We start from the raw sequence: 13,077 nt of genomic DNA on the forward strand, positions 1-13,077 counted from the left end.
CCAATGTAACAGTGTTTTCATTTTCTCCTTTTCTCTTTCTCTCTGAGGCTAATTAGCATCACACACAGTATGTGCCTTGTTACAAATGTCTTCTTTCAGCTTTGGAACTATAGTATCTTTTGATTACCCAAAACTCTGATCTAGTTTTTCAGTTATGCAGGAGCCAAACACTCTTTGTAACACTTCAGACTGACTTAAAAAAAAAAAAAAAGCCATTTTAATAAAATAGAAACAACTATCACAAGTGGATGCTACATGTGTACTATCCTCACTTGTTGAATCATCATCACTTTAAGGATAAACTGTAAAAGAAAAGAATACCTTTTTATATACTTACTGCTGAAAGGCTGCCATTGTATTCTCCAAATTTTCTCCAGCACCTGTGAAAACATTAAAGTGAAGCTAATTTGAACATTTTATTTTCCCAGAAATTCACCTAAAAAAATACATCAAATGAATCATGATGTTTGTATACTATGTAGACATTACAAGTGTTTTAAAGAATGTAGCGGTATTTTGAATTGTTTTGAGCTGCACCAAGAAGAATCAAAGATCAAAACACAGCCTCAGCAACGCAGGTGGGTTACAAGAACCTAAACATGATTTTTAAGCTATAATAGAAAAGACAGAGGAGGACTTGCACAAATACACCTCCTCAGGGTTAAAATGTCTCTCCTCTGGGTCCCCACAGCCTCTCATGCATCTCTCTACTAAGGCATTTATCATATTTATAGCATAAAGTGTTTACCCATCTCTTTCCTCCCTTTCCCATTAATTACTTAAAAGAAGTGACTGTTTTAGTCATCTTGGCTGAGGGTAGTATAGTGTAGTAGTTGAGGGTGGGGCTCTGGAGTTAGGATCTCTGCTCTCAAGTCTGTTTGATACTTCTGTGACCTTGGGAAAATTACCTCACCTTTCTATGGCTGAGCTTCCCGACCTGTAAGAATGAGGAGGGACTTCCCTGGTGGTCCAGTGGCTAAGACTCCATAATCCCAATGCAGGGGGCCTGGGTTCAATCTCTGGTCAGGGAACTAGATCCCACATGCATGTCACAACTAAGAGCTAACATGATGCAACCAAGACCTGGAGCAACCTAAATAAATATTTTTTTAAAAAACAAAAGAGAAGAAAAACCCAAACGAACTTTTTAGCCAACCCAATAATTAATGGAATGCACAGGAAAAATACTTTTCTAAATACTTGGAAAAACAATTTCTTCTTCTTCTTAAAAAATAAATTTATTTATTTATTTTTGGCTGGGTTGGGTCTTCCTTTCTGTGCGCAGGCTTTCTCCAGTTGCGGCGAGCAGGGGCTACGCCTCATCGCGGTGTGTGGGCTTCTCATTGTCGTGGCTTATCTTGTTGTGGAGCACAGGCTCTAGACGTGCAGGCTCAGTAGTTGTGGCTCACGGGCTTAGTTGCTCCGCGGCATGTGGGATCCTCCCAGACCAGGGCTCGAACCCGTGTTCCCTGCATTGGCAGGCATACTCTCAACCACTGCGCCACCAGGGAAGCCCGACAATTTATTCTTCACAAAAGAGGCAATTCAAGTTTAAGGTACTGTTCAAATAATAGAATTAAAATGTCTTACATACAATAACATCTGAACATATTTGCAAGAGTATTAAAGTTTTCTTCTTTATACTGTTATATTGCATTTTTATGGCAACCTAATTAATAATCAATAGAAACACAAGGTATGAAGAAATGAATATATTAACCTAATGTTCTAAAAGTTCCATCAGTTTAGCAGAGAGAAAGGGATACCTATGTGAAACAAGCTACTTTGGGGACTTCCCTTGTGGTCCAGTGGGTAAAACTCTGTACTCCCAATGCGGGGGGCCCAGGTTTGATCCCTGGTCAGGGAACTAGATCCCGCATGCATGCTGCAACTAAGAGTCCACATGCTGCAACTATGAAGTCCACATGCCACAACTAAGAAGTTTGTATGCTGCAACTAAAGATCCCACGTGCCGCAACTAAGAGCTGGTGGAGCCAAAATAAATAAATAAATATATTTTTTTAAAAGCTACTACTTTGACTTTAGGTTCACTTTAATTACTAGAGTTAATGCACAATAGAAAACAGATGAAGCAAATGCGGAGATTAAAGTTTTTTCAAAAGTAAGTGCTCTTTTGACATTAAATGACTTTTAAAAGTCCAGTCAGTGCTTGTTTTAGTCAAAAATTAAGGAAATATGTTATAAACAGATAATCAATATTCAAGAACAAAGAAAGCACTCTAGAATACTACCAAAAAGAAAAGAGTGCTAAAATGGTTACTTGTAGATTAGGTTAAACTACTGACTGTTGTACCAAAAAGCAAGGAAGTTAACAGAACACAGAAGCCAGTTTGAAGGAGCTCTCATTGGCCAAACCTGAGACAATGTTAGCATCAAAATAACGATAGTAACAAACTTTAAACTATTAAACAAAATAGGATATTCTGAATCCATTTTAATAAATGGACCAAAAGTTTGATAAGGAATGGAATATTTATGTGGTTTCAAAGTACTTTCCTACAACAATACTAACTACAAAGAGAAAAAGAGTAACTTCACAACGGAAAAGTCTGGCAGACACCACTTTCACCAAGTAATCAAAGTCAACATCATTTGCTCCTTCAAGCTGACTTCTGTGTCCTTTTAATTTCCTTGCTTTTTGGTACAATAAACAATCCGTTTGGGAATTCCCTGGCAGTCCAGTGGTTAAGACTTCGTGTTTTCACTGCTGAGGGCACGGAACTAAGATCTTGCAAGCCGCGTGCAGTGGGGGCGGAGGGGGGGATTCACTTCTCAACTCCTCTGTGAAGCACTTAAAAAAAAAATTACTTCAGATTACTATGATTCTTATTACAGTCAAGAGTTAATGCCTTAAACTAGCAGTTCCTAACCATTTTGGTCTCAGGACTCTTACTGAGTACCTCAAAGAGCTTTTTTATTTTTTAAGCATGTATTTTTAAATTAATTAATTAATTAACTTTTGGCTGTGATGGGTCTTCGTTGCTGCACGCGGGCTTTCTCTAGGTGTGGCGAGCAGGGGCTACTCTTCTTTGCGATGTGCGGGCTTCTCATTGCGGTGGCTTGTCTTATTGCGGAGCATGGGCTCTAGGCCCGCGGGCTTCGGTGGTTGTGGCATGCAGGCTCAGTAGTTATGGTGCAGGGGCTTAGTTGCTCTGTGGCATGTGGGATCTTCCCGGACCAGGGCTCGAACCCGTGTCCCCAGCATTGGCAGGAGGATTCTTAACCACTGCACCACCAGGGAAGTCTCTCAAAGAGCTGTTGATTATGTGGGTTATATCCATTAATAATTACATATTAGGGCTTCCCTGGTGGCTCAGTGGTTGAGAGTCCGCCTGCCGATGCAGGGGAGATGGGTTCGTGCACCGGTCCGGGAAGATCCCACATGCCGCGGAGCAGCTGGGCCCGTGAGCCATGGCCGCTGAGCCTGCACGTCCGGAGCCTGTGCTCCACAACGGGAGAGGCCACAACAGTGAGAGGCCCGCGTACCGCAAAAAACCAAAAACATAAACAAACAACAAAAAAAACTGATTCACTGAATTATGCTGATCTTCTAAATACTGACACATTTCATGAGACAATATTTTTTAAAAATCACATTTGTTAATACCTGATATCATCAGGAAAATCTTTAAAAATTGGAAAGCTACCAAGCTCACAGTGGATGATACAAGTTTTTCAGAAGTCTAATTTTTGCTTGAAAGCTCAAATTTAATCATTGGCATTGCTTTAATAGAAGGCAGCTAGATTATTTTTCTTCTAATGACAGACTCACTTTATTAATTTTCAAGAACATATCTGCTGAATACTCAAGGCTGAATAACCAGTTCATCAGTCAGTTTTTTAAGTAAAAATGGTGTTCTGTGGAAAACAATAAAGGCTAATTCAGCTCAGAATTCAAGCAATTGCACAAGTGCTTTTCCTCAAGACAATCATCTTCCTACTTTGGTATGCAGCAAAAATGTTTTTTGTGTACTCCCAATTTTGTCACACAGAATATTAAAACTTATGTGTACTCAGTGATTGAACTTTAATAAAATTAATAATTTTTCTAATACATCAAAGATATTCTTAAATGAAACTGCCTTTTTTAAAAAAAAATGTGAGTGCATGATGGTGAGGAATACAATGGCTACTAGTACATTTGGTACCAGTATTTTCATTTGTGCTAAAGCAACAGCAGTTTTACCGACTACTGCTTTTGCACCATCAGTGCAAATGTCAACAAGGTGAAAAAGGTAAGTAATGTCTTATGAAAATAATTTTGACCTTGCAGACCCATGAAAGGTCTTGAGGACTCCCAGGCGTCCACAGACCATACTTTGAAAACCACTGTCTTAAATAATCAATGATCAGGGCTTCCCTGGTGGTGCAGGGGTTAACAATCCTCTTGCCAATGCAGGGGACACAGGTTCGAGCCCTGGTCTGGGAAGATCCCACATGCCACGGAGCAACTAAGCCCGTGCACCACAACTACTGAGCGTGCGCACTAGAGCCCGTGTGCCGCAACTACTGAAGCCTATGCGCCTAGAGCCCGTGCTCCAAAACAAGAGAAGCCACCGCAGTGAGAAGCCCTGGCACCACAAGGAAGAGTAGCCCCCGCTCGCCGCAACTAGAGAAAGCCCGTGCGCAGCAACAAAGACCCAACGCAGCCAAAAATAAAATAAATAAATTTTTTTAAAAAAAATCAATGATCAGAAAAGTCAGAGGAGTGGTCACCTCTGGGGATGGAGAAGGATAGACTGGGAAGGGAACCAAGGGAATCTTATGGGATTCTAGAAATGTTCTATATCTTGATCTGAGTAAATGGCTACCTGGATGTACACATATATTTAAAAAGATATTAAGGTGTACACTTAAAGGTTAGTGCTACCACATGTATGCTATGCCTAAATGTTTGTTCAGAAAGCCTTTATTTCTAAGTCCTATGTTTTTTATATTCTGGTACACCACCTAAACCCTGAGAAGGCCTTTTGAAGGCAAGTATTGAGAGGAACATCTATCCCCAGCTACCTGTTCCCACCTAGTGAAGGAAAATTCCACTCTAGTCCGCAAGGAGGGAAAAGAATGGAAGGAACACTTTTTGTTTTTTTTTCTTTTTTTGCGGTACGCGGGCCTCTCACCGTCGCGGAGCACAGGCTCCGGACGCGCAGGCTCAGGGGCCATGGCTCACGGACCCAGCCGCTCCACGGCATGTGGGATATTCCCGGACCGGGGCACGAACCCGCGTTCCCTGCATCGGCAGGCGGACTCTCAACCACTGCGCCACCGGGGAAGCCCCGGAAGGAACACTTTTAACCCTTCTCTATTCCCTCATATACTCCTCCCCATGGGAGCAGAAGCGATGTAGGAGAAAGAGCTGTCCGTCCACCTGTGACTCAGCCCTTCACAGTCCCCTTAATTTGGAGTGGCCCACCCTCAGAAGGAACAAAATTTCTGCTCAGCGCAGCATGCGGGATCTTAGTTCCCCGCGTCCCTTGCAGCGGAAGCACAGAGTCTTAACCACTGGACTGCCAGGAAAGTCCCATACCTCTGTCTTTCTGATGCATGCATTTTATTTCTAAGTTGGTTCTAAAGTTGGGACGGGAAAGTAAGCCTTCTCAAATTTCAATAGCAAGGGCTTTGTAATATACATGTGTTAGAATATTCCACAAAACAGTGTTCAACAAATATTTATTAAGTTTGAAATGATATGATATTTGTTTCAAAATAATACAGGTGAGAAGAATGGGCAGGGATGCAGATGAAACAACACTGGACATGAGTTGATAATTGTTTGTATCTGAGTGATAGAGTCTTACTACTTTTGTATATGATTAAAATGTGCCATAATAAAAAGTTCAAAAGATACTTATAGTTTGCTCTTTTTGCTTTGAGGGAAAGGAGTTAGGAAAAATATAAAATAGAGATTCAGAAATCTGTAATAAATTTCCCCACAGTTAATATAATTTTTACTACTAATATTTATATTCAAAGTCTACCTGTTTGTCTTTTGTCTCCTTTCCATATTAATTTTATTTGTAATTCATTTAAACCTAAGAGCTTAAGCATGCAAACATTATTACTTAAGACCTTTGATCTACTTTATAAGTTTATGAAATAGCCAGTACTAAATAAAATGAAATATTGAAAAGGTGGTCAAGATATTAATAATTAATAGAAGCTAGATACTGTGCTTAGCACTCTATATATTATTTCATTAAAATGCCCACAACCGGGCTTCCCTGGTGGCGCAGTGGTTGAGAGTCCGCCTGCCGATGCAGGGGACACGGGTTCGTGCTCCGGTCCAGGAAGATCCCACATGCCGCGGAGCGGCTGGGCCCGTGAGCCATGGCCGCTGAGCCTGCGCGTCCGGAGCCTGTGCTCCGCAACGGGAGAGGCCACAACAGTGAGAGGCCCGCGTACCGCAAAAAAAAAAAAAAAAAAAAAATGCCCACAGCCATGGCAAGGTTTCTGGCATCTCCGGAAATAAAACTGGGTAAGATCACATAGCCAACAAGGGGAACTGAATTTCAAACATAAGCAGTATGACTTCAGATCCCACCCTTTTTACCACTAACTATGCTGCAGTTTCTATGCTGCCATTCATATATTTCCTTATTTCAGTTTTACAGATAAGTTACTCATATTGGTCCTTATTTCCATATTCTTATACTTGTTTGTAAAGCTTGAAGATAAATCCCACAATGATAATACCCACAAATTACTTGTTAAGATACATACGGTGAAAGCCCCGAGAGTAACTAAGGGACTAATTTAAAAGTAGACTAATTTAAAAGTATGCCATTCCTCTCCAAGGAATTATTTGGTAATAGCTCTTCTCTCATGAAATGGTTTGAACTCCTTCTCTTTTCAATCATCATATCATTCATAGAGCACACCTGCCGTTAATTTTTCTTTTTCCTCAATAAGGAGCTTAATATGCCTGGCTTTGCAAATAACCATTCAACATGTAAACAAAAGTTTGTTAATTAGTTATGAAATTAATTATGAAATGTGGATGAGAATGAGTATCATAGATTTTACATGCTGTCCTACTATAATTTGTTCATAATTTCTCTGCTTATGTTCCCCTGCCTCCCTCTCCGCCAGTTCTCATTTTTCACTTCTTTGAGAAAGCTTCACTTCCTAATACTATACAAAGCTATATTTCCCAACTTTTCATTCTATGTTAACTTTCCTCTATTATATAGTGCCTCATAATTACTTTGTGACTGGTTAATTTTTGTTAGGATAGGAAAAGTAAAGGAAACATTCTCTTTTGTATCTTTAATTAGATTTAAATGCTGTAAAGGAAAGAAATGTCTGGTCAGTTTCCTTTTTACCTCCCAAATGTTTTATATACCAATAAACATTCAACAAACATTGTAGACTTGTTTTACAGTTATCCTCCAACCACCACTATCATTAACATCTTTTGTATACATGCTATATGTGTGTGTGTGATGTTTATAAAACCAATGACAAATACGACAATGTGCACCAGCCATAAAAGAACAACTTCCAAATTAAATATTTTCTGATACTGGAAAAGACAGCTTAGTGCAAATAAAACATATTTTAATGTTTGAAGACATAATCTTATATCAACTTAAAATGGAGTTGTTATTTAGTAAATCAAGCAACAAAGTAAGCTCCTTCTCCACTTCTAAATTCACTTGTTCATTCAACATTTATAGTGCACCTTGGAAACTATATATGATTTCTGAAGAGCTTGTGGACTAGAGGTGGTATATACAAAAGAGCATTTCTCAATATGCAATCCCTGGAACACTGTGGAATTGTTTCTATATTTCAAGGGGAAAATATTAGTGAAGTATATATTTGTAGATATAAGAAAAAAATTAAACACATCAATAGCATAGAAGGATGATATTCAAAGTGTATATTAATACAGCGGCAGCATTTACCAACTAACCACCATATGTGTGCTCTTTTCAATAAGTGGTTTTTGCTATCTTGTCATACTTTCAACTTTTTCTATAACGATATTTAATTTTGTAATATGTATAATTTATTTTTTAAATACAGGGAAATATAGATAACCCCTGCTTTTACCCTCCATTTACACACTCATACAAAACCCAAACCAAAATACTTCCAGTGACACTCTGAGACTCAAACTGATGCCTCAATTTCCTCCTTGAGCAAACAAAGTTTAGGACTCAGAAGCAGCCAGTGTTCTTGAGCAATATTTACCCTCAAACTTATCACTTCCAAAATCAATCTGGCAAAATGCCCAGATTGTGGCAATACTTTGCCTTGCAACCAAGGGTGAGAGATTAAAAGGTAAGGTGAGGATTTTATCAGTTGATGATTTTTTAAAAAAATTCTTTGGCCACCGAACCCTAATAAATGAATCTCTTTTTTTAAAGCCTGTTGCTTAATTCAATTGGCCCATAGAGATAGCTTAGGGAGTATGAAAAAGTTATTTCCCTGCTATCTTAACTCTAATTAACTCAGTGGGCATCTGAAATATGTGTATATATGGTATGATTCCAAATGTAGTAAAATACGTACTTAAAGGATACACTTCAGGGGACTGCCCTAGTGGTACAGTAGCTAAGACTCCATGCTCCCAGTGCAGTGTGCCCGGGTTCAACCCCTGGTCAGGGGACTAGATCCCCCATGCCACAACTAAGAGTTTGCATGCCACATCTAAAAGATGCCACACACGGCAACGAAGATCCCACGTATGGCAGCTAAGACCTGACAGCCAAATAAATAAATAAAAATAAATATTTTTAAAAAAGAGACATACTTCAAAACGTTAACAGAGATTATGTCTGGATGGTGAGTTTTAGGAACTATTTTTTCTTTTTTCATTTCTATATTTCCCAAATTTTCTACAATGAATATGAGTTACTTATACAATTGTAAAAATATTAATAAAATTCATAATTTCATAGAGAAATTATAAAAATAGCCTTTGAGAGTATGACTTGCTCTCGATTTAACCCAAAGGGCACATCTTTGGTCCTATTGGTATTTCATCAATACATTGTAGTTACAAAAAATGTTCTTTGGTCAAATAGATAAGGAAAGACATGGGAAGTATCTAGCACACAATAGATAATTAGCAGACAGTAAGCTATAATTTTAAGTGTATGTTAGGATCTGTACTAGAGGCTAGAGACCCAAGCATTAATAAAATCTAAAATCTGCCCTTGAGCAACTCATAGTCTAATAAGGGAAGCAGATATCCTATTACAATATAATGTAATACAATGTATGCTTTAATGAGGTAAGAACAGAGCAGGCCTACACCACTTAAATTTTAAAACATTAGAGTATTTTCTACTTTCAAGGACAATCAATCAGTAAAAGGCAAAAGTGTTCATTGAAACTAAAGCATTAGGGCTTCCCTGGTGCCGCAGTGGTTGAGAGTCCGCCTGCCGATGCAGAGAATGCGGGTTCGTGCCCCGGTCCGGGAAGATCCCACATACCGCGAAGCGACTGGGCCCGTGAGCCATGGCCGCTGAGCCTGCGCGTCTGGAGCCTGGAGCGACTGGGCCCGTGAGCCATGGCCGCTGAGCCTGCGCGTCTGGAGCCTGTGCTCCACAACGGGAGAGACCACAACAGTGAGAGGCCCGCGTACCGCCAAAAAAAAAAAAAAAAAAACTATAAGTATAGGGTGATCTCATTTTTTCTCACTCAAAGTCCTACTGCAAAATACAAATGTGACCCCCTGTATCCATGCTTATATTTCTAAACAATTTTACGGTGTTCAAAGTGCTTTCTGTACACCTAATCCTCATAACAACCCAAAGAGAAGCAAGGTAAATGGTCTCCATTTCTAGATAAGGAAACTAAAACCAAGGCTTATTCCCAAGGTTAACTAGTGACAGGTCCAGAATCTGACTCAGGTGACAGTGTTTTCATAGCAGACATAATATAGTACACATTAAGAGTTTTAAATTAAAGCAATTCAGATGTATATACTTTATACATATATAATGATCAATGTTTCAGTCTTGGAATGATCATCTGGTTTTCATGAAATATCAGGTATTTGCAGTCAGGGCAATAGAGAATTAGCCCAATGTTAGTGAAATGCATGGAAAAGTTTGCACAGATAACACTGATTGCTGTTATCAGTGTCCAAGACAAAAATAAAAAGCAAGCAGAAGCTGACTGCTTCCTAGTCTATTATTTTCCAGAAACTTAGTATCTTGAATTACAAAGTGTTTTTTTTAGTAAATATATCCTCTATCACCCTGGATTCAACTGTATTATTTGGCCTACATACTCAACAAAAGCATATTAAGCACTAACACACAGGAATTTACTACAGTGACTTAGGACTGTAATCATATTTCAAGCCTACAGAGTTAAGATTATCTCTTCTAAAATAAAATCTAGATCACCCATAACGACCATTTAGATAGCTTTTTAGAGGACCTAGTTTTGTTTTGGGTTTTTAGTAAGCACACTTTTCGTTTTTTTTTAAATCAGTAAACACAACTGCAGAAGGTACTGACTATCTCCACAGTAGGACTACTACCATCGAAAATACTTCTATGGCAACAACTCAAACACTAAAAGTTGTTTTTTTGGCTGTAGTGGTTGAAGGCACGTTAGTAGTCATATGTTATCCTACAATTTAACTTAGTATCTATTAAAATACAGGTAAACCAAATAAGAAATAACTTGGCATTTAGCTGGTGATAGATCCCTTAAAACCTTTCACACTTTTCATGAGTAGGAGACTAGCATAACCATTGAAGTCACTCTTTAGTACTATGTGTAACTGATAAAATTATACAGATTTTACAGAAGCATGCTAATGTACTTCTGTGATATTTAAAAGTTTATTCCTGGGACTTCCCTCGTGGTGCAGTGGTTAAGAATCCGTCTGCCAACGAAGGGAACACGGGTTCGAGCCCTGGTCTGGGAAGATAACACATGCTGCGGAGCAACTAAGCCTGTGTGCCACAACTACTGAGCCTGCTCTCTAGAGCTCGTGTGCCACAACTACTGAGCCCACGTGCCACAACCACTGAAGCCCGAGCGCCTAGAGCCCGTGGTCCGCAACAAGAGAAGCCACCGCAATGAGAAGCCCGTGCACCGCGATGAAGCGTAGCTCCCTGCTTGCCGCAACTAGAGAAAGCCCGTGGGCAGCAACAAAGACCCAACGCAGCCAATAAATAAATTCATTAAATTTAAAAAAACAAAAAAAACCTTATTCCTGGCCAATTCTTGTTAGCAAAGGAGTCATGGTACTAAATCAAATTTTAGACTGTAAACTCCTAGAATTTTACCATTTCAAGCATTAGACTGTAAATTCCAAGCAATTTTAACCTAGTTTAACATTCATCTCTAAAGAACAAGCTAAAATTGATTGAAATAATCCAATCTCACAACATTTTATACATCATGCTTGGAATGAAATAAAGACATTATTGCACAATAATGAAGAGGCAAAGATTTGGCCTGCTGTCTGGGAAATGAGAGGGTTCGTCTAGGTTCCTTTTGGCAAGACACTGTTCCAAAAGAAACTTCTTTGTTTTCGTCAAACAGTACAGTCCTGTCATTAACTAAATCATCTTTTTGTCTTTGGAAATCCACCGGTCACTGCTGGGGTGCAAGGTGGGGTTGGAAAAAAAAACAGGTGCGAGGTTTGCAGCCTTAGGAACCAGGACGCTCCAGTTTCTGTCCCAGTCCAGCCCAAGCTATAACTGTGACCTTGGGACGTGTCCCCGGCTCAGAGACTCGTTTTCCCCCTCTTCTCAATTATCATGCTTAGAATGGGGAGATGGAGGGGTGAATTGGGACCGGCCCCCAGGGACTGCAGATGCCCAGGCTGCACCACGCTCCAGGTTCACGCAGTTCCTCAGCCCTGGAAGCAGTTTGCCCCATCTTCCCACAAGCTCAGCCACTGGCTGTCTCGGAACAAGTCTGTTACCGGTTCCCCCCTGCGGGGTACCCCCGGCTCGGCCCGGTGCTCCCCACTTGTGCCTCGCTGCTAGGAAGGTACCTTGCGATCATCCTTCCCTCCTCCGAGAAACCTCCATATACCCTTCATTCTCACCCTGGTCCTTCCTCCTTCTGAGAACCCCTGACATCGCTGCACTCGAGAGGTCCCCACCTTGGCTCTGTCTCAAGACCCCTTTCCTTCCTTCAGGCGACCTCCCCTCCACACTGCCTTCACCTCCGGGGGAGCCCTCTATCCACACACGCCCATCCTTCCTCAAACTCTCACGTATTTCCACCCGCCTGCCTTTTGCGGAGGACCCTCAGCTCTAGTCGTGGTGGGGCAAGGGCGGGGAGCCTCCCCCACCTCCGCCACCTGGTTCTGGGGACCCCTCTCACCTCCGCGGTGAGAGATGTGTTTACTGAGGAATCGTTGCTTCTTTCTCTGGTGCAGCAAGGTCGGGTATTTGAGCAACAAGAAGGAAGTCACCAAGTACCCTCCCAGGGTGGAGAGAAGATAAAAAGCCGCGGTGGACGACATCTCAGCCACCCTGCGGGAAGTCTCCCACCGCCTGGCCCTCTGAACTCCGCTGAGACGGTCGCAACGGCTGCCGCCAGCTGCTGGGGAGGTCTGCTCGCCCCCAGCCGGTGCCAGCGGTGCAGCGCACTTGCCGGCGCCGGCCCACCACGCAGGCGCAGCCGGACTCTGGCAGCCAAGCAACAAAGGGTCTCCGGCACGCAGGCGCGCTCAGGGTGCAGGGTAGGAGCCGACGAAGGTCCCGGAGCCGGCTTTTGTCACCTAGCTTTGTGGTCTGACTCGCAGCGCAAATTGAGGCGAATGCTTGGAAACCCGCCAGTGCCTTCGCCATCACTCGGACCGAAAAGGCTATTCAAGGATAGCCTTCAGGAAGGCCTGACATAATGAGTAAGTTCACATCAAAAGGGGATGATTCCAGGGCGCGTCTTTAGCTCTAGTCGAAGAAATGCAAAGAACTCTTACCCATGGAGGAGTTAAAAGCTTACTGAAAACAAATAATAAACACACCCATTTGTCCAGCCAAGAGAGAATTTTCCCTTTTGTCACACATACCATAAAAGGTACTAGTTTATCAGTAAAGTATTTGAGGGATGGCTCCTCTCATCTCG

General features: G+C 41.3%; 1 protein-coding gene across 1 annotated transcript in view; it reads right to left on the minus strand.

The window, feature by feature from the left end:
- Nucleotides 1–12,762, minus strand: part of GDPD1 (glycerophosphodiester phosphodiesterase domain containing 1) — a 44,338-nt gene extending 31,576 nt beyond the window's left edge. Inside the window, exons 1-2 of the mRNA XM_059047777.2 lie at nucleotides 12,331–12,762; nucleotides 338–380 (exon numbers count right to left, since the gene is read on the minus strand). Coding sequence (XP_058903760.1) covers nucleotides 338–380; nucleotides 12,331–12,472 — 185 coding nt within the window. The 5' untranslated portion in view covers nucleotides 12,473–12,762. The remainder of the gene's footprint in view (nucleotides 1–337; nucleotides 381–12,330) is intronic.
- Nucleotides 12,763–13,077: the final 315 nt, after the last annotated feature.

The sequence above is a fragment of the Kogia breviceps genome, chromosome 19 (assembly GCF_026419965.1).
Source record: "Kogia breviceps isolate mKogBre1 chromosome 19, mKogBre1 haplotype 1, whole genome shotgun sequence".
NCBI lineage: Eukaryota > Metazoa > Chordata > Mammalia > Artiodactyla > Physeteridae > Kogia > Kogia breviceps.